Raw genomic sequence first — 25,500 nt, 5'->3', positions numbered from 1 at the left:
CACTTCCTTTTCCTCTGACTGCAGCCCCAAGCTTTTCCCTGGGCCACAAATGGGAAAGCAGACCTGGATCGGAATGGTGACTTACAAAAGGTCAGATCTCCCTCTCCCTCTTGCTGGTCTGATTCTTCAGTGGAAGTGGCCAAGTTTTGGCTAAAGAGAACATTCAGTTCAAAGCTCTTAGAAAAGCTATTGAAAGTCAATTTGAGGGTGGAGGCAGAGGGTGAGAGAGAAAGGGACTGGTGGGGGGAGGCCATACAGACAAGTTTTCAAACAAGAAGTACACTTTTCAGTACCATGAACTGTGCTGCAGTTGAGCAGTCTAGCCCTCAGGAGCCAAGGCTCTGGGCAGGTACTGGTGATCCATTTGTCCTCTCTGTCCTCTCTTAAATCTGCCTCCCATCCACGTCAGCTCTGGTGTCACCCTGCCCTCTAATGGCAATAGCCATTGGCAGAAAATACAGTCTCCCAGGGAGAGAGGGTTTGGGGAAAGAAAGAAGTGACTCCCCATGGGCTTGCAATTTTCACTTTATTCTAGTTACTGTTGGTCTCTTCAGGGATTGCTGTTTGTTTTTATATTTTTTAAGAGGCAAAACCCTAGCAATTTTTTTTTGTTTTTGTTTGTTTGTTTGTCTTTTGTTTTCCCAGATACTCTTACCTCTCTAAACTTCACGTGGCATTAGGTGAGTAAACGTTTGCATGGCTGGTATACAGTGCAGTGCTATAAACAAGCACAACTTGACACTGTGCCACAGGATCATCACAGATTTAAAGAAATACAACAGCATTCAAAACACAGATAAGGGCCACAGCGGGGAGCAGAGTTTGAAAGTGCCATGGAGGGTCAGATAGGGAGGCAAAGAAAAGAAAGGAGGAAAAGAGAAAAAAAAAAAAGCCTAGCTAATAGAACTCAAGAACATCTTCATGACAGACTGTACATCAATAGAGGAAATTCCCCAAGGCACTGCAGAGAAGTAGTGCAGAGTTAAAACAGGCAGAAGATTTCTGAGAAAGGGAGTGGGGTGGGGGTGAGGAAATGGGGGCTTCCAAAGCTTCACTGCGTGTGAAAATAGATGGGCTTGACTTTCCCGGAAAGGATCTTGGGCACTTGCACAGAGATGATCTCTGCCATCATTTCTGGAAAGTCCACGCTTACCATGTGGGACTTGATTAGCAGGTCAAAAGTGAATTGATGCAGCTCTCGTGCAATCTGCAGGAGGACAATAAGAGAGGGAGAAAACAGGGTTGACAAGGAGTTGGCTTCTTGTCAGGGTCTATCCCTACATTCTTTGATTTCCTCCTCTTTCCTTCCATGTCCTTGGGCCTCCGTGTGTGTGTGTATGTGTGTGTGCACGTGTGCGTACACACACATGTGCACTAAATTGTCTCCAGGGAGTCATCGAAGGCTCCCAAGAGATCTCTTACACCATTGCAAGCTCTCTGACTCAAGACTGCGTGTTCCGTTTCCTCAGCATAGACACACACACACACACACACACACACACACACACACACTCGCTCTCTCATACACACACACAAACGCACATGACTCGAGGAAGAGGGGGAAAACATCCAGGTCTGTTTTGTCTGCGTAGAGAACTTATCTACTCTAAGCCCCTTCTCTGAATCCCAACTGCTCTGTTCTCAACTCCTCCACCTCTTTCACAACATCCAGCTGGGACACTGTGACCTGTGTTCCTTTCTTCTTCATTGAATTTTCTTCCTGGACCACACTCAAAGCCAGAGGGGAATGGAAGCACCTCCGAACAGGTGGTGCCAGACCTTAGAAGAGCATATTATCACTTGGCTCTATCAGGCTGCTCTCCCTGACAAAGCACCCTCCATCGTTTGCTTACAGGCTGCACAGAGTCCAGGAGCTTGGTGAGCTGGTAGAAGCGCCTTGAGCAGGATGTGGGATTTTTTCTCTTGCATGCAATGATACGATCAAGTTCCTTGATGTAGTTCATTCGAAGTTCATCAAAGAATTTTTGATTTTTCAGCCCATCCACTGGAACTGATGTGGGATGAAGACAGAATGGGGAGGGGAAGCATGCCCACGAAGGAGCATTAGATAAAGCACCAAGTTTTCTGACCACAAACTTGACCCCCACCCCCACAGGGAGAGAACCATCTACTTGGTTTCCTGTCACTTGAGGCCTATATGCCTGGGACCTTTAGGAAGTCTGCTAGGAAGGTCTTAGGGAAAAGGCTAGCTGGACCCAGTTTGTAGGGTATCAAGTAAATAAAATTTAATGAGCTTTTCCATTCTCTAGACTTCTCATCTACACATTTCTTAGGACCTATGGTTTTACGCTGTTCACAGTCTGGCTCTGAATTAGAAAATTAAAACACGTGGTCTTGAATATCAAATTTTGTCTCCTTTCTCCCTCATAGAGGCTAAGCACTCTGCTTAGAAGAGACATTAAAGAAATATTCCTTGGCTGCCAAATAAGCCCTTTCTGAGTTGCTTACACAGAACTTCTCTTTTTGGCAGAAGAGGAAATTCCTTCCAGGAGGCAATCCCTTCTGCCCTACAAGACATATAAGGTGGTCCTTGCCTGTTTCTATGGTAGAAGCTATGGAAAAATTCAGAGACCTGCTAAAACCAGACAAAAAGACCTTGTACCAGAAAGAGATTGGGGGTAGGTGGGGATCTAATGGAGGTTGAATTATAGCAAAGAAATTGGTCTCTAGCCATGAAATTCATCCTTGTTAGGAAAAAGGATGCTAAGGGAGAGTGGAGGAGGGAAGGTGAAAGAAGAAGGGAAATGTTCAGGAGCTGGCTTCTTCCCAATAATCCTTTAATGAAAAAAGCAGCTTCCCTCTGATCCCCTATGCCCCTAGGGGCATTCTCTGCCCTTCCAGGCACTTACTAATGCTAAAGAGCAGCAGAGCCTTCATGCACAGAAATTCCTGGGGGGTGATTTGGAGCCATCCAAATTCTTGAGAGAGGTGCCTCATTCGGACACACTGGCTGTACATCCGGGACTTGTGCATGCGGTACCTGGGAAGGAAGCACAGAGAAAAAAAGAGGAGTAAGGAAAGGCTTACAATAAACCCAGAGAGAATATCTATGGTTGCCCTCCCCTTTCCAAGTTCTCCAAGAAGAGCTTGCTGTTTCTCTTGCTGGTGCTTCAGTGACAGGAACAAAGTTGTTCTTTTTTCTCCAAAATCATGATATCCTGATAACTACTCATCTTGCCTGGCCAGGATATAGATTACCACATGGAAATTCCAGGTCCCCGTGGTCCTCCTGTTTCCTGGCACAAGGACAGGAAAGCCTAACCAAATGAATACAATGGGACTGGCACATGGTCTCCCTGACTAGTCCTAAAATCTCAGCTGCAGCCAGAGCCAGAACCTGCCTCCCAGACATTCAAACTTGGAGGATTTCTAGGAGACAGGCCTTAGAAATCAAGTCTTAAAATAAGGACATCAGGATTCCCAAGTGACCACACTTCCCATATTAGAAATTTAATCATTTCTTTAAAAACTCCCAGAAAAGGAGATTCCCCATTGTCCCTTTAAATGAGTTCCAATGCTTATCAAATCAGCCAGAAAATATTTCTGAATGTCAAATCTAAATGTCCCCTGCTGAAGCGGAGCCTACTCCCTCATATACTGGCTGTTCCTTATCACAGTTTGGGAGTTATAAACACGTGTGAGCTGCTTTTATTATAGTGACTTGTGAAAACATCATCACATTATCACCTATAAATTATATAGGGAAGTGACCAAGGCTTGGACAGATTCTCGAGGGGAGCAACCTCTCTGTTCCATGACTGGCCATGACAAGCCCATAAGAGAAGATACAGCATCCTCCTGCTAGCAAACCTTCCTGGTTTTCAGCACTTCAGAAATTGTGTGTGTGTCTGTGTCTGTGTGTGTGTGTGTGTGTGTGTGTGTGTGTGTGAGAGAGAGAGAGAGAGAGAGAGAGAGAGAAAGAGAGAGAGAGAGAGAGAGAGAGGGAGAGAGAGACAAAGAGGAGAGGGAGAGAGAGAAATTGATTTTATATCTTGTGGAGAAAGGAAAGGGAATTTGACACTCACTTAAGTGGTGAGGAAAAAGCCCTCCCAAATTGGGTCTGAAGCCTGTGGTTTGACATTTTGGTCCCCAAACCACTAGCCTTGTTCACAGGTTGAGCAGGCCTGGTACTGGCTGGGTGGAAGCTCAGCACCCTATCTCAGAGAGACCTTGGATGGTAGAGAAAGAGGGAAAGGAAGGGGCAGATAATGTAGAAATATTCGATGCAGGCTGGAACCCAACTGGAAAAATGAAGCATTTAGATAGTATCACAAGTCAACTGACCAAAACAATGCTGCTCCAAGCTCTTTCGCCCTAAGGAATTTTTAAGTAAGATTTGCTGAGCCTTAGGGCATGGCCTTGCTCTGGTCTGTCTGTGCTTCCAAGCCTCTGTTGATGACAACACTGCAGTATTTTTACCATTGAAATTGTAATCCTGACATGAAGGATTGCTCTAATACTGCTGCAGACCCCAGGAACAGAGAAGGTGTAGAAAGGAGGGGAGAAAGGCAAGGGAAGGAATTCAAAGGGAAAAGGAATAAGACCTGAGGAGGAAAGAAAGGAATAGAGTGCAGAAGGTAGAAAGCAAGGGGCAGGAATGGAATTCAGGAGGTGAGCAGAAGTAGGTGGGATTAAAAGAGAATGGAGAAGTGGGGAGACGAACATTGGAAATAAATGATGGAGCACAGTGCCTGGCACATAGTAATTGCTCAAAAAATGGAAAGTGCCATTATGATTCTATTCACTATTCTACAGATGAGGAGAATAAGCCTCAGAGAAGTTCAGTAATTTACCCAAGGTCACACAGCTAGGGTTCAGGTCCATTACCCTCACAAACTGTGTTCTCCACAAAGAGAGGAGGAGAAAAGAAGAAAGCAGGGTTGATGACAGGGTTTGGTGTCAGAGAGGTCAGCAAATGGGTTGGCCCAGAGTCCCTGTCTTTTTCTTTGGACCTCCGTTTCCCCATTGGTACCTTGAGGAGGCTAGCAGCAACTGGTGGCTTTTAACTGGAGAGGTACTGCTCCCTTAGTGGGTGCTAGAAATGTGTGGGGGCAGTTTGGGCTGTCACAGTGACTAGGATCCTATTTGGTATTTAGTGGGCAGGTACCAGGGCAGTTAAACACATTCCAATATGCAGGAATGTGCTAAAAGATGAAAAATGTCAACAGCATCCCTGTTAAGAAACATTGGTTTAGATGATTCTAGGGACTTTAAGAGCTCTAACATGGCGGGTTCCTATAAGAGGAAGGGGGTCTGCTGTTTCAGGAGCCCTGGGGCTTGATATAGGACCCTGACTCTGTGGGGAATCCTGTGGTACCTTTTGATGAGGTACATGGAAGTGGACCAGATAGCTGAGGTAGGGTGTCACATATTTACACAGATGTGGAAAAGGAAATGAAGATTTAGAAAATAGCCAATTATCACCTTGCAAAGGTTCAAAGGTCTTCAGGCTCTGGATGGGGAGGGTAGTGCAGGTGCCCAGTAGTTGATTTAATCGCTGGAGGGCAGCAAGAGGGTGGGTTGAGAGATGAACAGGAAGAGGGCTTTTTAAGGCCTGCTCCAGAAGATGGCATCATAGGTAACTCTTTGGAGATCTGGAAACCACAAAGCAGGTTGTGCCAAAAGCTCAATGGTTATTCTTAGCTTCTCGCTACCAGAGCTGGCTGAGTTGGAAGAGGGCAGCTGGGGACGCTTATTTTCCCCCATATGGCACTGCTGTACTGGAAGGAACCACTGGACTGTAGATTTTATTTTAAGGCTCTTCTGGGTTAAAGGGCTAAAGGGGAGGGAAGGTCAATTCCTTCCTGACCAAAGGGATTCTCTGTGGTGAGACTAGCTCAAAGTTCTTGGGAAGATTTTTTCTGGCCAGCTCCATTCACAATGCCACAAGGGACCTCAAATAGCAGACACAGAACAGATTATCATTGTTAGGAAAAGAGAGTATTGGAAAGGTACTTCTTTTTTATTTCTTACCCATTATGGGACAGACATTTCACATCCACTAGCTCCTATTTTAGTTGTCATAACAAAACCATTTAAGAAAGATTTATTTTATTAACAGATTAGGAAACTGCGGATCAGGGAAGGTAAGGGTCTTACCCAAAGACAATGATGTAGGAAATAACAGAATAGAGGTTTCAGTTGAGGAAAGTACAATTTTAAACCCTGAGCTCTTGGCCAAATTCATGAAGGGTAAATAGAGCCGGTGGCAGGGCAAGCATTTATTAAAACTGTTTTTAAGAGAAGGGAAGTGGCTGGGCCAAGGTCACATGGCCAGAAAATGATGGAGCTGCACTTCCTCATCACTTACCATCAGGAGGCAGTATAAGAGCTAAGAGTTACAGAGCCATACTTTGAATTCTGTTGCCAACATGCACTAGCTGTTTGACGTTGTTGGGTAAGTCACTTTATTTTGTTGAACCTAATTTTCCCCATCCATTAAAAAATTTTTTTTAAAGGGGAAATCAAGTTCTCATGAGTGCTCAATGAGAAAGGATTAGGAAAATATCTAGTATGGTCCTGGCACAAAGGAGTTTCTCAACAAATGGTAACTGGCAGTAGCTTTTGATGGTAGCATAAGGGACCAAAGGAACTTCAGCCCTCACAACTAGAGTCTCTCTGTTCACTCCCTATGTTGCTCAGAGTGAAGAAAAAGGATCCTGACATGAGGGTCTGAGATAAGGTAAAAGCAGGTCAAAAGCACTGCCAAATTACCAGGATTGAGTCTTGATTGGGAAAAGCGACAGCCTTCCCCTGTTCCCTCCTACCAATTGGCCTTTCAGCCAGGCAAAGCCACCTCAGATTGAGCAGGCTGGCTGGGCTTCTACTGCCTCACCTAAAGGTCAAATGAACCAACTCTCACCATTACTTACATTACCATCATCACCACCAACGAGGTCTGTGTTTATGTGAGTTCTGGACCCATAAGCACTTACTCATTGAAAACCAGGTCAGGGGCAAAGTAGAGCATCCTGGAGTTGACATTGGTGAAGGACCGCCAGCCCATGGCAAACACCATAAGCCCCATCCAGGAGTACTGAATGATTGCCATCTGGTCGTCCACGTGCAAGTTGCGGAAGCCTGGAGATAGGGCAGAGGCAGTGGTCAGACTGAGCACTGATGGGCTGAGTGAAGTCTGGGACTCTGCTGGGCTGAGAATTTCTGGCACTTGGGCTGCCCTTGAGGAGCCCCAGGGGCCATCAATGCTGGGGAGCAGGAGGGGAACAAACTATATGGTAGGGATAACACTCCGTGCACTCCCTACTTCATTGAGCTGCTCAAAAGAAACAGAGGCAAAAAGTGCACTGTCCATTGGAAGAGAATAATAATCTAACACTTACTGACTGTTTACAATGAATTAACTCTTTTCTAAGCATGTTACTTATATTAATTCATTTATTTCTCACAAGAATCCAATAAAGTGTATACTATTATTGTTCCCATTCTGTGAATCAATAAAAGTGAGTCACAGAAGGGTTGAAGAACTTGTCCAAGATCATAAGGCTAGTAATTGGCAGATCAAGTTCCAAAGCCAGTCTGATTCCAAAGCCTTGATCTTCAGAAAGGCTCACTGTCTTTCCAAAGACACAGTGTAATAATCATTTCTCTCACATGAACAGCACTTTTCACTTTACAAAGCTCTTTTCTAGCTATAATCTTGTTTGTACCTTCTAACAACCCTGGGAAAGGGATACTATTACATATCAACATATGGTGGAATGCCTTTGACAGCCATGCCTTCTCCACACCACCTTCAGGTTCCATCTCTTTTCTCTGACCCTTTTCCTGCCTCCCACTTCCTCTCTATTGTTTTCTATTCAATAAATACCTGGCCCTGCTAGTTTCCTACTCTACTGCCATTCCTGCCTACTGCCATTATTATACACAAACAGGCCCTTTATGACCTGCTTTCTCAGACTAATTTCTTACCATTTGCCTTCTCATAATTTAGGTTCTAGCTATTCTGAAAAACCCACAGTTTGCTGAACATACACACACACACACACACACACACACACACACACACACACACACACACACACATCATGCCTCTAAATCTCTGCTATCTCTGCACAGGCAGCTGCCTTTCCCTAGAATGCATTCTTCCCTCCCCAGGCTTTCCATCTGATAAACACCTACTCATCTTTCAAGTCTTCACTGAAAGGCTACCTCCTCTGTGATGCCTCTTCCAACTCATCCAGACAGAAGACCTAGTGATTCTTCTCTTACCATCTTGCTGAATCTTAAGTAGCTCTGTCCAATTATAGCACTCATTACACTGTACTGGAATTTATCTATGCACATATCTGTCTCCTCTGTAAGACTTAGAACTTTTTGAAGACAGGGACCATTCCCTTCTTATTCATCTTTATCTCTCTAGTATATAACACAGTTCAGATATTTGAGTAGGCGTTTGAGAAATATTAATTAGACTTAGGATTCTCATTATTTTCATTTTATAAAATGAGAATTATAGATGATCTCCAAATTACCTCCCTTAAGCTCAGATAACAGAGGCTCCCAGATGCTGCCTCCACATAGGTAGAACAGATATGTATGCTCTCCTGGAGGTTTCCAAATAGTTGGATACTTAAAGCATCACCTCAGAGCTCATCCCCTACCAGTGCCTCATTTATCTTCTCCCTAACAGATCCAGAATTATCTGAAATTTTGTCTTACTTACCTTATTAGGAATGCTTACATGAATTTGTATAATGCTTCTAACTTTCCTGATGATGACCTCATTTAACCCTCACAATTACCCTAGAGTGTGGGCAATGTGACACTTATTTGTCAACAAGGAATCTGAGGGCCAGAGAAGTTAACTGACTTCCCCAAGCTCATACAGTCTGTATGTGGCTGAAATGGGACTAGAACCCAGGTGTTCTAATTCTCTTCTTCAGTGCTTCTCCCATACTACTGCTGAACAACACAGCTCAAGAACTACCAAGGTCATGAGTTTTTTCTTAGCCATAGGCTCAGGTCTGAAGTCTACACTATCTAGACACATTGTTCTGTTTGGTTGGTTCTTGACACACACACCCCCTATTTACCCTTTTTTCCTTTAGGTTCCAAGCCTACCAGACATCAGGATGCTAGAGTTCCTCACATCACCACCTTTGACTGCAATCTTAGTTCCCAGGCGTGTGCCTCACATCTTCACAGGAGCTAGTCTGCTAACAGACTAGCTGGAGCCTCAGACCCCAGAGTATTTCCTGCCTGAAGCCCTTCTGTAGCACAGAATACCTGGGACTGATTCTTTCCAGTAGGAGACAAAAAGCCAGGGTCAAGCATGGAACATCAAAGAATCTCTTTGGGAGGGGCCCGGGAGCTTGAACCCTGAACCCTGGGGTGGGAGGCAATGGGAATCAAGGAAAGCCTTGGTTGGTGAGTGTGTGAATATGAGGGTGCATGGGGGGATGAGGATTAAACTGTACAAATACCAAGGAAGCCGTCAATACTGATGATTTTTCCTTCCCTGAGATGCCAGAGAACTAAAAAAGAGGAGAAAAAGGGAAAGCTTAGTTTGGCTGTAATACTAATTAACAGTCCTTAGTGAGAGCTGCTTAGAACTCAAGCCTAATTACTGTATATGCATCAACAACATAGCTGCTTCAAAGGCTGGGCATTAGAGAACAGAGTTAGGTATTGTAATCAGATTAGACCTATAGGAAAATTAGCCCACTAATGCCCATCCTTTGAAGCAGCCTGCTCAGATAGTACGGCTATCAAGGGATGACTTGAGGAAACAGTAGTTCCAGTCTACAGGTTTCCTTCAACATATATTCATTCACTCAACACCTATTTGGCGCTGCATTAGGCTGTTTTGGAGAAACAGAGAGAAGTCATGGTTTCAGGTTATGAAACACACAAAACAGGTTAGGGAGCAGAGGCTAACCTGAGATTCTGTTTTCTCACTAGAATCCAATCAACATCATTTCTTAGCAATCTTCAGTAGAAACCTATAGTCTCATGTCTAGTCTGGAAGAACATACCCAAAGAAAGGTCAATTAGGAAATATTTGCTGCTTTATTGCACCTGACAGCTAAGGTCTTCAAAGAAGACAATTCATCTTTGGGACCCATGAATGAGCTTCTAGGAAAAACTAGTGGCAGCTTAAAATGATTTTAGTGGTTTAGCACTCAAGCTTGATAATAATGACCCACCATTTACGGAGCATCTTCTATGTTTCAGCTATTATACTAGATGCTCTTTATACCTAATTTCTGTGCTGATAACCATCTGCAAGGTAGCAATTGTTCTACCATCTCTACAAATGAGGAAACGAGTACTGCAGACATGTGGTTTGCTCAAAGTCACACAACTAGCGTATAGCTAAGATTCCAAGCCAGATACATCTGATTATAAATATACTGTGTGCATACAGTCTACTCACCCTCCCTCAATAGTTATCATTTACTAAGGTACCAGGTGCTGTAGTAGGCAATTTACATATATCATCACTATCACAGAAAACTTCACAACAAAATTGATCTGAGTAGGTACTTAGCACAGTGCCTCTCAAAGGACAGGAACTCAATATGTTCAATGAGCAAATAACTTGAATTAGTAGGTGATTATTGATAACATGAATAACAGTTCTAATGAATGTGGTACTTGGCTTTCTTTTGAAGCTATTCTTTAAATTACTCAGGGTCAGAGATCATTTCCTTAGACAAGCTAGATGGTGAACTGATATTAACTTGCAGACTTGTTAATGTAAGGAAAGGGCTTCCAACCCTGGAGGTTAGGCTGAGGAAATCCAGTGGCTCCCAGTTATACAAATTGTGCCATAATGCTTTGCACCAGGTTATTGTTAAGACCATCAAACTAGAACTCAGAGGGTTTGAGCCCAAGCTCTGGCTGCATTTGTTAAGTGACCAAATAGAACAAGTTAATTAACCTCTCTGAACCTTATCATTGAAATGGGAGTGAAAGTCCTTATGAATCATAGGACTGCTATGAGGATTAAGTGGAATCATATATAAGAAAAGGTTCTATCCTATAAAATGAGACACTAAGGTGTCTGGCAACTGCTTGGAAAGATTAAACTGAATCTCTGTTAGACACATGACATCAAGACACCCAGCTGAATAAGTGATAAGAATTAAAGCAACTTTTTCTTTTCTTCCTTTTTTTTTGTATTTTTTTCTTCCCTGTGTGAACTCTCTGTTTTCGGTACAGTGTATATGCAGCCAGAGTCCTTGGGCCTTCTTCCCAGGGATCTAATTGGCTAGTCAACCTCAGCTTTCCAAGCTAGGAAGGTGTTAGGGACAATCTGGTAGCTGTAACTGGGCCTTGTGAGTTGGAAAGACAAAAAGGGGGCTTGACAGTCAACATGCAATGTCTTCCAAGGCAGCAAGTCCACATTATGACCCAACTGGCCTTGGATAAAGTCTTGGTCCCTCACTGTAAAGCCCGAGGCTAGAGAACTACAGTGGTACTACACAGACTATGGGTAGAGTTGGATGAGGAGGGGATTTGGAGTTAGGAGGGGACGTGGGCTCAAGTTCTGGCCCTGATACCTTCTGAATGTGCAACTGTGGGCAAGCACATCACCTCTCAGAGCTTCAGTGTATTTATCTATATAACAGGGAAAAGAATCCCTACTTTACAGAATTCTTATGAGGATCAAATGAGGTACTACATATGAAACTTCTCTGTTCACCATAAATTCACATCTGATTGACAGTTATTATTAAATGGCAGGTTAATCTTTGACTCCACAAGGAGAGGTTTGGTTGTTGATGTTTCAAAAGAATCTTTCAGTCATGGAAGTTTAGGATTAAGAGAACCCTTAAAGAGTTTATGTTTCTCTTGTTTCCAAACTGTGTTCCCTGGAGCCCTAAGATTCTGCAAGAGTGATCTGAGGCTTCTCTAGGGGTAGTGAGGGAGAGGCACTGGCTTTAAATCAACCAGCTCCACTTGGATCTGTGTACCATGTTTTTGAGAAATAAAGAGTTTGGCTGCTAAAGGAACATTTGTGAATCGTTGGACAGAGGATCTCTGGGGCTTCTTTAAGCTCCAATATTTTAATAATCAGACCTTTACAAACAACAGATGGCCAAGAGAGGAAGTGAATTCCCCATCACTGGAGGTATCCATGCAGAAGTTAGAAAAACACTTCATATTTCTTTCACTATCACCTAATGTTTCCTTCCACTATGATGATGCTAAGGTAGCTTATTTTATTTCTTTTTACTTTTTTGGTCGCATGGCACAGCTTGTGGGATCTTAGTTCCCTGATCAGGGATCGAACCCATGCCCCAAGCAGTGAAAGCATGGAGTCCTAACCACTGGACTGCCAGGGAATTCCTTAAGGTAGTTTAAAGAGCACCAAGAGTTCCTTGAAGTAAAACTGGAAAACCATCAATTTAGTCCAAACCACTTTTCACACATTGTACAGATGGAAAAACTGAGACCAAGAAAGGGAAGGGATCACATAATGAGTTACCAGCAGAGCTAAGACTAGAACATAACTGTTTTGACTCCCAACCCCATGTTCCTTCTATCATACCATATTATAAGAGTTCCCATGGTATGGGTTCCAAGTAATATTAAAGACAGAATATCAGTTAGGCTCAAGATTATCTTTGGGGTGAACCTGTGTGTGTACATATAGAAGAGCATCTTAAGGCATATAAGGGTATGTCTATGTGATCCATGATTATGGGAACATTTGCTGACTAAATCTGTGGGTTGAACATAGAAACATGGTTGCTGTGTGCTGATGTGAGGCATGTGGGATACTCAATAATGTTGCTTTTCTCCTTGATTTCTGAGTTTCCTTATTTTTAATGTAGGAATTTCTACCAATCTCTTCCCTCACAAGGTTATGGTGAGGATTGCATGAGTTAATGGATGGGAAGTAAACAGGCATGGTGCTTGGCCCAAAGAAGTCTTCACTAAATATGACCTCCCACATTCCATGCCCCCACTTTCCTTACCAGGCAAGGCCTTGGCCCACTTGACCACGTGTACAAGCTGTCTTTCACCCAGTTCATTGAGGCTAGAGAGTAAAGCTGCAAAGGAGTCAGGTTGGTTGTTGTCATGTCCAGCACACACCACACCTGGTTCAATGGCTTCCAGGACATTCAGAAAGATGGGCTGACACTCATAGCCTTCAATATGTGACACTGTCAGCTTCTGGGCTGACTCCTCAGTGGGGTTGGTGGCACTGGAAGTCTCCCCTTCCTCCTGTAGTTTCAGATTCCCAAGTTTCTTCAGCTTCCGGGCTATTGGGAAAGAAGGGAAACTTGGATTTATTATCAGTGGCCAAAAACACACAGCACAGCTACCCTGTTAGAAAAGCTGTTTGAGCTAAGAAAACAAGGATGTTCATTCTCCCTAGTCACAGACTCTAAACTCCTTAAGGACAAGTGCTCCGTTTAAACACTGGTTAAATGAATGATTCATCATTCTAAATTCCTCCTAACTCAAACTTTCATATCTTGCTTTCTCTGTGATCCTCTTGCCAGACAGACCTAGTATATCCTTGGATTGGACTCTGCCTAAATGCAGTCTCCACTATTCATACCTTGGATCTTCAATTAAATCATTTACTAATATATTTATGATTCACTCATTCATTCATTCAACAGACATCCATTGTTAGGCCTTTGCTTTTGGGTGACGAAAAGAACATAGGCCCTAACCCTGTTTGGTAGAGGAGAAATAAACGCCCGCTAACAATTCTAACAATTAGAAAATGTCAAACTGGTGAATGTTACAACAGGAGTATTAACAAAAGAGAAAGAACAACAATCTCTCTGCATAGGTGAGGTCAGGAAATGTTTATGGTGATATATGACCTGGACCTCGAAGAATAGTGAGGATTTCACCAGGCAGAGAGGAATGGAAAGGGCATAAACAAAATCACTGAGTGTTTAGGGGTAAAAGAGACCAGTGTGGCTGGAGTGTATATTGTATATGTGGGGAGACTTGCTGTTTATGAGGTTGAAAACAAAGGCGGGGTTTGACTTTAAAGGAGCATGTATATCATATTAAGAAATTTGGGCTTTATCACATAGATGATAGGCAAGTATGGAATGTTTTAAATCAAGGGAATGTTGTACTTGTGTCTATGTCTATCATGTCTAGCAAACTGCTAGGGAAGGAGACTAGAAAGGCAGATCTGTTGGAGAAGGACTAGACTTATCATCCCACTTTGGGGTCAATGAATGGGAATTTTTTGGTGTTGCAGCATTTCTCACTTCAACTATAATAGTCCCAGGTATTGTCAGACATTTACACTCATAGTTGAACATACACTGTAACACATATATTGATTTTCATCTTTAGTAAAGGGGAGAGAGAGAAGCTGAAGTCTGAAATCCCCAGTTGTATCAAAGAAATAACAGAATGTCCCTACCTTTATAATCTGCCTGTAAAACAGGAACCATCCATTAAAAAGGATGATAGAAATAACATTATTTAAAAAAAACAAGAATAATCTAAAACTCAAACCTTATGAACCATCCTCCCCCTGTGCTCTCATACACACAATTTACAGGTCCTTGGGCATCCTGATGTTTACTTTGTGCTATTTTCCTTAGCATTTATATTGGCAGAAATATAAATAATTGAAAAGGTCATAACTCTGAGATCTAGCATAGGCAGTTGCACCAGGACAGACCATAAACCACTTTATCTCTAATCCCTTTAAAATAATAATAAAATTTAAAAGGTATAAAACAAAGAGAGAAGCTGATTGCTCAATTTTAATGGATAAATACAACAAAACCTGTTGCTGATCTGTTTCTGGCTCCTGCAAAAAACGATACTTATCTGGAACTGACTCTCAGCTCTAATTAGAAAAATAAGTCTTGCAATGCAAACTCCAATCATAGTACAACTCAGTAAATCAATGAAAGAATGAATCACATGTTTGGATCAACAACCAGGGTAGAGGAGGAGAAAATAGAGGGTTTGGTGGTGCAAGAAGAGCCCAGAGAAGAACTCAGGGTAAAATAACAAGGAAGCCTGGAAAATCAACACAGAGTTCAAGATGACCTTGTCCAACAATCATTTCTGCAAGGTTTGGGCACAGCCAGTAATGAGATATGCACACCCACTGTCAACTCCCACCTCCCATCAAGGGCACAGGCTGGAGGTATGGGCAGGACTAAGCTCATCTTGTCCCAGAGCTACTGGCCTAGCCCCTAAAATTTTTTGTCATCTGGGGAACCCATTGCTGACATGGGCTCAAGTAGGCAGCTCCACAGACTGACAGTGACTTCTGGATCTGCTCCCCTGGTACAGATTCTAGAGGTAGACATTCTCTTCCCCATCACTGGTACTTTCTGACCTTGGGCTCAGAAGTTGCCAGGCCATGTAGTCCCCCTTTCAGCCTGGGAGAAGACAGATACAATTAGCCTTATGCCTGAGGGAACTAAGAGATATAAGGTTAAATATTTTTTCTGAGCCTTCTATATACTTCACTTCATAAACATATTATATCACTTAATTCCACAATGATCTTAGGAGGTGAGGAATATTTCCTATCTCTGTTTTGCAAGTGAGTAAACTGAGGTAACACAGCTATCAAGAAATAGAACCTAAAAATCTTAACTTAGTCTGACTATAAAGCCAATACTCTTTCTACTATATCATACTGCATCCCCAAGGAGTCTGAAGCCCTAAACCCTACTTCTAGCCTAATAGAATTGAGGAGTAGGGCTAGGGTTATATTCTCCCTGCCTTCCACCCTCACCCGTGACTCTAAACTTCAGTAACTAGCATCAAATCCAGAAAGGAAAAGGCAGAAGCTATGAGACTCCTCTAGTCATTTGCCCAAAGTAGAAATAGGTTTGGGGAACTACAGTGGCTTAGAGATTCATAGCATGATGAAATAGGAAGGGTCATTAGAACTCATCACATCCAGGGGGTTCACAGAATTAATATACCTTCATTGTCTACACAAGTAATACAGTGTGTGTGTGTGTGTGTGTGTGTGTGTGTGTTTATAGGAGAATGGTGGGAACTCTGGTGAACTGAAGTGAATGCTTTACCACCTTCTTGCCCCTGCAATGCATGTGCACATAACACACACACATATACATACTCCTAGAAGGCGTTCATATAATATTTTAAATTTTTCCTAAAACTCTTCTGTATCCCAAAGTTGAATTCAGGCCTTAGCCATTATTTGGGGACTTCTGTTGTTAATCCAACATTTCAAGTCAAGGATGGAGAGCCTGAGGTCAGAGTGAGTGTGGTCACCTACTGGCAGAGCAGAGACTAGAACTGGGCTCTTATTCCTAATCCAGAGTTCCCTGTACCATACCAGCTCTTTTTCTGAGTAAGTAAGTCATTTCTACTCTATCTCAGTACCTGCCTCTCTGAACTCAAGATTTGCACTGTCCAACACAAGAGCCACTAGACGCATGTGGCTACTTAAATTTAAATTAATTAAAATTAAATAAAATTAAAATATAATTCTTTAGGCTCACTAGCCACAGTTCAAGTGCACAAAAGGCACATGTGGCTTATGGCTGCTACAATGGACAGTACAGTTACAGAGCATATCCTTCATCTCACAAAGTTCTATGGAATACTGTTGTGAATCTAGACTGTTCTCTGGGGCATCTGTCCCATTTGTCATGCCCTACTCATGCTATTGATTAAAAAACAAATCCAAATGAATTTTATATAGAAGAATCCATGGGTTTTTCAAAAAGGTGGAACGACACAGAGAGGAATTGGTGCTGGTGCAATCAGCGAGGTATGCTCTGTCACCTTGACTCTCCCACCAATGACTCAGATCTCAGTGGGCTGATGACTTGTGGGCCTAAGCAAACTCATTACAAGCAAGATCAATATGTGCAGAAACTGTGGGGAGAATCCATCAACCTAAAATAATTCCCCTTCTCTGCATAGTGCTAATGAAAACTTGGCTGGTATTTTCATATCCTCCTCCTCTAGACCTATATGGCATCTGTTTGAGAAAGATAATCCGTATTCCCACTTGCCTCCAGGACCTGGGTAACCTGCTGTCCCTGCGGTCACGGTGGCCCAAGCTGCACCAGGTGTTCTGGCCTCTCTGCCTGAAGAGGGTGACTGTACTGAACATAATTGAAATCAGATTCCATTCATTCTGCCGGGGGATCCTCTGTTCTCTCTGTGCAGCAGAGGCCAGCATGTTGCTAGACGACTTGGAATGCTGGACAATGAGGCTTGCTAGTCTCAGCTGTTACTCAATGCCCAAGGCCTTGTTTTCATCCATGAAGGCCGCCCCCACACCCCTCCTGTCTCCTGCACCTGAGCCCCAGAGTCATATCTAACTCTTTCATGTGAGGTACAGGCTTGTCAGGCCCCTGTGTTACCGCAGAGACCCATTGGTTTGCTCAAATTGAGTGATGAAGCCAGGATAAAGGGGACAGTATAGGTTGATAGTTCTAATGGTGTGTGAGTTGCTTTGCATCTCATCACTGTCTTTCAATCGTAGGTCAAAGCAGTGACAAGAAAGGGACATTGGCAAGGCACATCCTTGTCTGTACCTGATCTTTAGGGGAAGAGAGCCCTTGAAAACATGCCTGGATCCTGCTGCCTGGACCTTATAGGGAGCTGACTTTTCAGCATAGTGGCATTAGACCCCTATGAGGGCTGTCTCTACAGCAACAGAGAAAGATTTTTCCAATCAGGTTCAATGGTACATCCCTCAGGAGAAGTAGATGTGATTAATCTGTAGCTTCTATAGCCACTATGACCATTAGGCACTATTCCAGCCTCATTCCTTGCTACCTCAAGACAGAGGTTTTCTCATCCTTGGGCAGGGGAGAGGCAAGGTGCGGTAAAGTTTACAAATTCTTAGAAAATTCAAGTTCCTCTCCCCAAGGTCAAGGATGTTTCTCTTCCTTGAATCTCACCATGGAGTTTGAAGGATAAAAGAATCATTTCCTGTGCTAGGTATACTTGATGGCCACCAATATTCCCAACCCCTGGTGTTCACATACCTTCTTCCAGTTATTTAGTCAAGCACCAATATAGGTGCTGTTGTAAAAGGATTAGGTAGATGTAATTAAGGTCACAAGTCAGTTGAATTTTGAGGGTCGTTATCCTTGATGGGCCTGACCTAATCAGATAAGACTTAAAAGGGACTGGACTCTTTCTGGAAGGGTATTCATGGAATCAGGGTGATTCAATATAAGGAATATTCTCTGTTGCAGGCTTTGAAAGTGGAGGTGTACACATGGCAAGGAATGAGGGCAGCCTCTGGGAGCTAAGAGCAGCCTCTGACAGCCAGCCAGAAAGGAAACAGAAACCTTAATCCTACAGCTGCAAGGAACTGAATCCTGCGATAATCATATGAGCTTGGAAGAGGACTGTGAGCTCCAGATTAGAACAAAGCCCCTGACCAATAGTTTTATTTCATCCTTGTGAGACACTGAGCTGAGAATCCAGTCATGTTGTGTCAGACTTCTGACTTACAGAACTGTGAGCTGATAAATGGGTACTAAATTTGAGGTAATTTGTTATGCAGCAGTGGAAAACTAATACACTCTCCTTACAAAATTGGGGTATAGACAAGATAATAGGCTTTGGAATCAGAAGATCTTGGATTCAAACCCCAGCTCCATCAATTACTAGCTTAATAACTTTGAGCCAATTGCCTAGCTTCTCTGAGATTCTGTTTCCACCTTTATAAAATGGAGAAGCTGCTTCCTGCTTCCTAGGACACTTATGAGAACTAAATGAGAGAGAATGCCTGGCACATAGTGAGCCCTCCAAAATGATTTTCTTCACTCTCCATCCATTCCTAAAGAGTAGAGAGTGACTGGATTACAGGAGACCAAACTCGGACATGGGGAAGAAGGGACAGCAGGATTAACAGAGAACCAGATATGGCAGAGAAGGGAACGGAAGAGTGACATATTATGAGATGAAAAAAAGTAACTGAGTTTCTTCAGCATATAACTGCCTATAAAACTGAATTCAGGTCTTAAGTGTAATTCTAAATGCTAACTAAACACAAAGGTACATTTGGTGCAGAGCTTCAAATTCTTTGTGAAACCAGACTAGGCTGTACTTATGTGAATGTCTGAAATTATGTGTGTGTGTGCAGGTGCTTATATATTATAATGCTTAAATGTATGGGTTATGAATTTGAATATCTTCACTAGTCAGGCAGATACGCAAATGATCTAAAACAGCCTAGTGAACATAAATAGGGTGGGCTAGGGAACAGGAAAGTGATTGATGCCCTGCCTAGAGGCAGTCTAAGTCTGTTTGTGCTGGACAAACAATTCTGCAAGTCAATTTTGGCCTGTGGAAAACCAATTTGTGGCCTCTGGCTTAAATCATGCCAACCATCATTTCATCCACTAGGATTAGAGTCAGGGGATCTCATTGTACAACTTTAGGTTTAGATATTCAGAGGAACACTGGATTAAGATCCAGGGGAGCTCACTGTACGATCTCCAGAACATCCTTTTCTTTCTTTTGCTCTTAGTTTCTTGATATATGTACAAAGGGTAGTAGTTAACAGCAAAAAGTCTGGAGTCAGACTGTCTCAGTGTTAAGCCTGGCTGTATTGCTCACTAGCTGTGTGACTCTGGGCAAGACTTAGCCTCTCTGTACCTCAATTTCCTCATCTATAAATCGATGATAACATTAGCACCTAACTAATAAGGTTGTTAAAGAGGAATATAGACACTGTGGTGGTGTCTGAGAGTAGAGGGAAGATTCTACACCACCAGTAGAACCCTCCAAGACTGTGGCATGGTGAAAAATTTCACTGTACTTAAGGAGGCAGAATGCAATGATGACATCAAAGTTCTAAAATGTTATTCACAAGAAAGGGCTTTTTATTATTGGTGGTGGTATTCACATTCTTATGGGATGTCTGACCTTGAACATATCCCTTGATTTCTCCTACACCTCAGTTTTCTCATCTGACCTGACTACTGCATAGGACTATTATTTGGAGAAAGTGAGATGATCTCAATGAAAGTACTCTGAATTCTGTAAAGTTGTATATCAATGGGCAGGCTATGACATTTTCCAAGAATGAATCTCTAGCTAGAAAACACTCTGAAAAACTGCTTAGGGTGGCAACCTATAAGAAATATTGTCTTGCATCTTGGTCAACTGGTCTCAAGTCAAAGATTGAGGGCCAAACTGACAGGTTCAAGAATCCTAAGATAATTATAGGATCTACCTCACAGAGTTGTTGTAACTTTACCTAACAGAATACATGCAACGTGCTTAGCACACAGTAAATTCTGTATGTCAATACATGATGCCTCTTACTCTTTCTTGCTAGTTGCTAAACCCCACATTGCTCCACGTCATTCCCTTTATCTCAAGCAGCTGAATTTCTCTCTGAAAAAGCTAACTGATGAAACAGGGAGATCAGCTTGATGCTTTGTGACCACCTAGAGGGGTAGGATAAGGAGGGTGGGAGGGAGACACAAGAGGGAGGGGATATGGGGATATATGTATACATAGAGATGATTCACTTTGTTATACAGCAGAAACTAACACAACATTGTAAAGCAACTATACTCCAATAAAGATGTTATAAAAGAAAAAAAAAGAAACATATAGAGTTTCCACAGGGATTTAAATCAATTAGGAGAGAGAATCAAATCAGAAGTTTCCCCAGACATCAATCTAGTACAGTAGTGGAGCTCCAAGGATTTTAAAGGGCCCTGAGAAGAGGCAAAGTAGGCCTGAGCATGTGGCTCCAATAAACCCTCCTTCTTTCAAAGCGGTGCTCTATTCCGTATCTTCATTTGGGACTCTGCATCAGATTTTGTTTGAAGAAAAGATTCCATTGCCAAGAAAATGTTTGAAAGCCCCAGATATTGTCTATTTCTTCCTTTCGCATTGAAACAAATCCCTATTATAAAGATGAGCAGACTGAAGGCCAAAGCTAAGTCTTGCTCAAGGTCACACAGCTAGATAGTAGCAAAGCAGGAACTAGAACCAGGTATCCTGACTTCTAGGGTAGTACTCTTTCAATTTTATCAGGTAGGGTAGCAAGTTAGTGGGGAGAAGGGTCAGCTGGAAATGAGTGGGGAAGAATTAGGACAAGGATAAGAGACAGGGAACAGAGCCAGTTCTTGGCAGCCATGGAGTGAGAGATTAGTAGGGGTGCATCCAAGTGTAAGTGTACACAAATAAGTGTAGGCCAAATTCTCTCAGGCAATAAGGTTTCTTGGTCCTTCCTCCCATGCCCCCATTCTCCTCCCTGTCCCAATTCTGAGTCATAGGAATAGCCAGGGAAAAGAATATTGAATTTTATCTTTCAAGGTTTATGTTGGACTATTTAGTCTAATGGTTTTTAGTTCATGGAGGAGTAAACGTAATTAATAATAGAATGATATGCAATGCTGCATATGCTTGCCAAAGCACAGGACCTGGCAGAAACTATTTCCAAGTCTCCTCTCTCTGACTACTGAGCCAGAAGAAAGAGGTTCACTGTCCAGATGCCATCCTGGGTGAGGGGCACAAGGTCATTACCAAAAACCTGCTCATGTGAAATTGCAGAGCCTGGAAATGGTTTCGCATATGAGGCTTTTCTACTGGAAAAAGTAACTACGTGAATTTAGAGCATACATGCTTTTACAATTACATTTAAACTGACATTAAAAACAAATGTGAAACAGTCCAAGCCGAACAGGTCAGCATGACCTGGAAAGCAAACGAGAGAAAAAAAAAAAAAAAAGAAAGAAAAACGAAAAAGAAAAAAAGGCCCAATGTTAACAGCATTAGTCCTGTCAGTCTGTTGTAAATAAGAAAATACCATTGGTGTATTAACGGCTTTATTAAAGGAAAATTCACTAGCAGAAATATGCAACATTCAAACAAATAGAAAGCAGTTAAAGAATAAACCACATTAGCCTTTCAATCCACATTAGGGAAACTCTTGTTGGCCTGGAGATTAAAATTCTGCCCCAAGGAGGGGGAAACTCCCTTCCCTCCTTGAAGTTCTTCCTTGGCTTTTCTCCAGAATGTTGCTGAGTCAGGGGAAGGAGAAAGAAGTGTGTGCGTGTGTGTGTGTGTGTGTGTGTGTGTGTGTATGTGTGTGTGTGTGCATGTAGATGGAGAGAGGAGAAGGAAGAGGGTGGAAAATGCAGGTCCCAGGCAAGGCTGGAAGAGTGCTTCTGACCCTCATACCTGTCTGCCCCTGGCCTCAAAGACTGCACATCCACCAGAAGGAAACTAGTTTCGATATGGAGGCTCTGAGGCAGAGACAGAGCATAGCAAGATATTACAAACTCTAAGGACCTCTCCTCTTACATCAATGCAAATTTTGAGGCTGGCTTGGGAGAAAAATAAGGCTTCATACTTGCTGGAGAAGCAAGTGTATGGTGTGAGTGAAAAGTGTGGGGCACTAAAGCTAGAAGAGGTAAAGTCTTATCTACTTTCCTCCATCATCTTAACTTTAATAGAAAACAAGAGAGTAGACACTGGTTCTTGGATTTTGCCTTCCTCCTGCTTTATGAAAAGTTCAAGTGTGTGTGTGTTCCTAAAAGCAGAGTCACATTAACTTTGGGAATAGGGAGAAAAGAAATGTCTGACTGTAGTCTCCTGGTCTGTTTGAAGAGAGAGGCTGGCTGGCTTCTTGGGGGTGTTTCTCCAGGAAAAACAGAAATCTGGTCTTTGTTTACTGAATTTCTGTGGATCAGCTACTACCTTCAGCTCAATGATGGAGCCTGAGGTTAAGATCTAGTTCCTTGGCAGTGGTCCAGCAAAATGGAGGTAAGAGGAAACTCATGAATTGCCTAATAACCAAGTGAAAATGCCACAGGAGCCTCAGATAGGCACAGTGGCTTCTTGTTCAAGGTAGCACTTTGAGTCCTATTAGCAAAGCTTCTTCCCAGCAGCAGCACACTGTGGAAAGCAAGTAACTGAGCCAGAGCTTCACTGCATCCACTTGAGTCAGTGCCTGATGCTATCATATACAATCAAAAACAATCAAAGGGCACTCTGTTAATGCCAAGTCATATTATAGAAAACAACAATCATGATGCTCATGACTACATGAATTGGTAACTCTATTATTTAGTCCTCACAATATCCCTGTGAGGTAGGGAAACACCATCAGTCCCACTGGGAGGAGTCATCAACTAAGAGAGTAGCCCCCAGTCCCAACATTAGAGTATCTGTTGAGGAGCAAAGGCTTAAGCCCCTAAGCTTCAGATTCCAGGTGTTTCCTGCTATCCACTAGAGTCCTCTAGAACCCTCAGTTTGAATGAGGCAGGTCAGCCTTTCTTCAGTGTCTGGTCATTTTGAGATGCTTACAGTATCCAACCTGGATTTTTTCTAATATGAAACAGCGACACTGGTGAACATAGCAACTTAACGATGGGCTAGCACCTAGCAGGCCCCATAATCAGATACTTGAGTCAGATCCTCTGACATAGGAGGCAGCATGCAAAGTTGGGGAGAATGAGTGACTGCCATTTTGGACTGGGGGTTTCCTTGTCTCCCTACCTACCCATAATACAGAAGTGAGACTGGGAAATGGAAAATTCTTTACTTGGAGTTTTGCGGGTTTTTTCCCCTTTCTTTTCTGCTTTATTGACGAATATACTAAAGAGCTTATATATGTGTTTGTTATGTGCCTCTTGCTACGTAGCGGGCAAGAATTAAGTGGTGGTGGTGGTTGGGCAGAGAGGATGTGGAGGAAGGGAAGGGAGGTGAAATTTAAAGGTCTCATTATAGCCACTCAGAGGCCAACAAAGACTCCTTATTCAGTTTTCTGAATTTCTTGCAGCTGCCAAACAATCCCATAATATTACAAACATTATTACTCAGCTTGGAGATGGGAATGCTTCGAAATTAATGTCTGTGTGCCTAACAGCTCACTAATCAAAGCTTCCATGCCTCATTTTCCACCCTGGTGAGAGTCCTCATTCTCTTCCAGTTTCACTGTGGCCAGCATGATACACCACACTGTGCAGGCCCAGGCTGGTGACCTTCTGTCTTGGTCAAGATCCAGATTTTCTTTTTAGTTCCAAATGTCAGTCCAAGTTTTCTGCAGGTGATTTCTTCAGGATTGGTGCTTACATTGTTTTAAGTGCTGACTGCTAGAAGTCTGAAATGTCCCTCAACAATCAATTTTCACTTCAGCCACAGAACCACTGGTCCAATGGGGTATTAAACAGGAGAAAGAAATACATTTCTATGCCTGGGTTAAGAGATCTAAAAAGTGTAGCAAGAATTAAATGGACTGAAGAGAATGGAACTTGATTCCAAACGAGGTGATCTAAAGTAGTGATGCCATTTGCAGTTTACTTCCTAGATATCTGTTGCCATGGAAATATTATCAATAATAGATAATTTGAAGGCTCTACTGGTTTCTGGGTGGTTGTGTATTTCCCCCTTAGTTCTACTTCATACAAACATGATCCCAAAGGATGTACAAAAGTCTCTAAAAAAGCATCTTTCTCAGGTAAATTGTCTATGTATAAGTTCAAGACAATAGGAAAATATTCTAAACACTTTTGTTGATCTTAAGGAATACATTCTCCAATTTGTAACTACAAGTGGCACTCTTCTTAAATCAAAAGTAAAATGTTTTCATACAAACCATTATGTTATCAGTTCATATGAAACTTTTTTTCTGAATTTTTATATTTAGAAAATACTTGCCTTTGTATATATGACCTATTGTGGGCTGTGTACTCTTAGCTTTCTGCATACTACTTTCAAAAAACATTGCCTGTGACATCATTTTACTCTCTCAAAAGCACCTCAGGGAATCTGGAGCACTCACAGCGAAAGTAAACAACAATAAAATCTTTCTGCTGCTATTACACTTTAAAAACTCAAGGATTTTAAGTGGAAATTTTATAAGTTAGATACTTATTCAAGAACCAGATATGTGGTATCATCAATTTTGATGATCAGAGAAAATTATTTACCTCTACCATAGTTCTCTAAAAACAAATATTCAGAGACAGACTACAGCATATATGTGCTGTACCAAATAATTTGGTTTGGAGGAAATAAGAGATACGGTCTCTCATCTCTCCATATACAAGTTCACTTGAGAACTACAGTTAGAGAGAAGTATACCTTTTTCTCTCCAATGTCACCAAATATATATGTAACCAATTGGAGGATGGCAATATTGACCCTGGAGGACAGATTGCAAGGGTTAATTTAGGGGAAATTCAGAGACCAGGGAACCAAGGAACCAGTACCATAATCCACACTCCTATAGCGGAAAGAACAGGCTCCATTAGTGACTGGGAGCGCACTGACCAATTTTCATCCAAAAAGGGAGATACAGTGATATTTATTGTGTGCCTACTATGTACCAGTTTCTTTACAAATTTACCACCATTCTGTAAGGAAAATTTTATTATTCCCATAGTGTAGTTGGAAAACTGAGTCGGAGAAACTGAGGCTCAGAGCGATCTAATGATTTATCCAAGGTCATCAAGATACTAAGTGCCAGAGCCAGGACTAGAAACAAGGCCTGTATGTATCCTAGTCCACCATGCTATTTCCACTATACAAAGG

At 42.4% G+C, this 25,500-nt stretch overlaps 1 protein-coding gene across 1 annotated transcript in view; it reads right to left on the bottom strand.

The window, feature by feature from the left end:
* Positions 1–359: 359 nt before the first annotated feature.
* Positions 360–25,500, bottom strand: part of AR (androgen receptor) — a 163,642-nt gene continuing 138,501 nt past the window's right edge. Inside the window, exons 4-8 of the mRNA XM_030850106.2 lie at positions 12,969–13,256; positions 6,957–7,101; positions 2,871–3,001; positions 1,854–2,011; positions 360–1,207 (exon numbers count right to left, since the gene is read on the bottom strand). Coding sequence (XP_030705966.1) covers positions 1,052–1,207; positions 1,854–2,011; positions 2,871–3,001; positions 6,957–7,101; positions 12,969–13,256 — 878 coding nt within the window. The 3' untranslated portion in view covers positions 360–1,051. The remainder of the gene's footprint in view (positions 1,208–1,853; positions 2,012–2,870; positions 3,002–6,956; positions 7,102–12,968; positions 13,257–25,500) is intronic.

The sequence above is a fragment of the Globicephala melas genome, chromosome X (genome assembly GCF_963455315.2).
Source record: "Globicephala melas chromosome X, mGloMel1.2, whole genome shotgun sequence".
Classification (NCBI taxonomy): domain Eukaryota; kingdom Metazoa; phylum Chordata; class Mammalia; order Artiodactyla; family Delphinidae; genus Globicephala; species Globicephala melas.
This window is presented reverse-complemented; position numbering and strand designations above follow the sequence as displayed.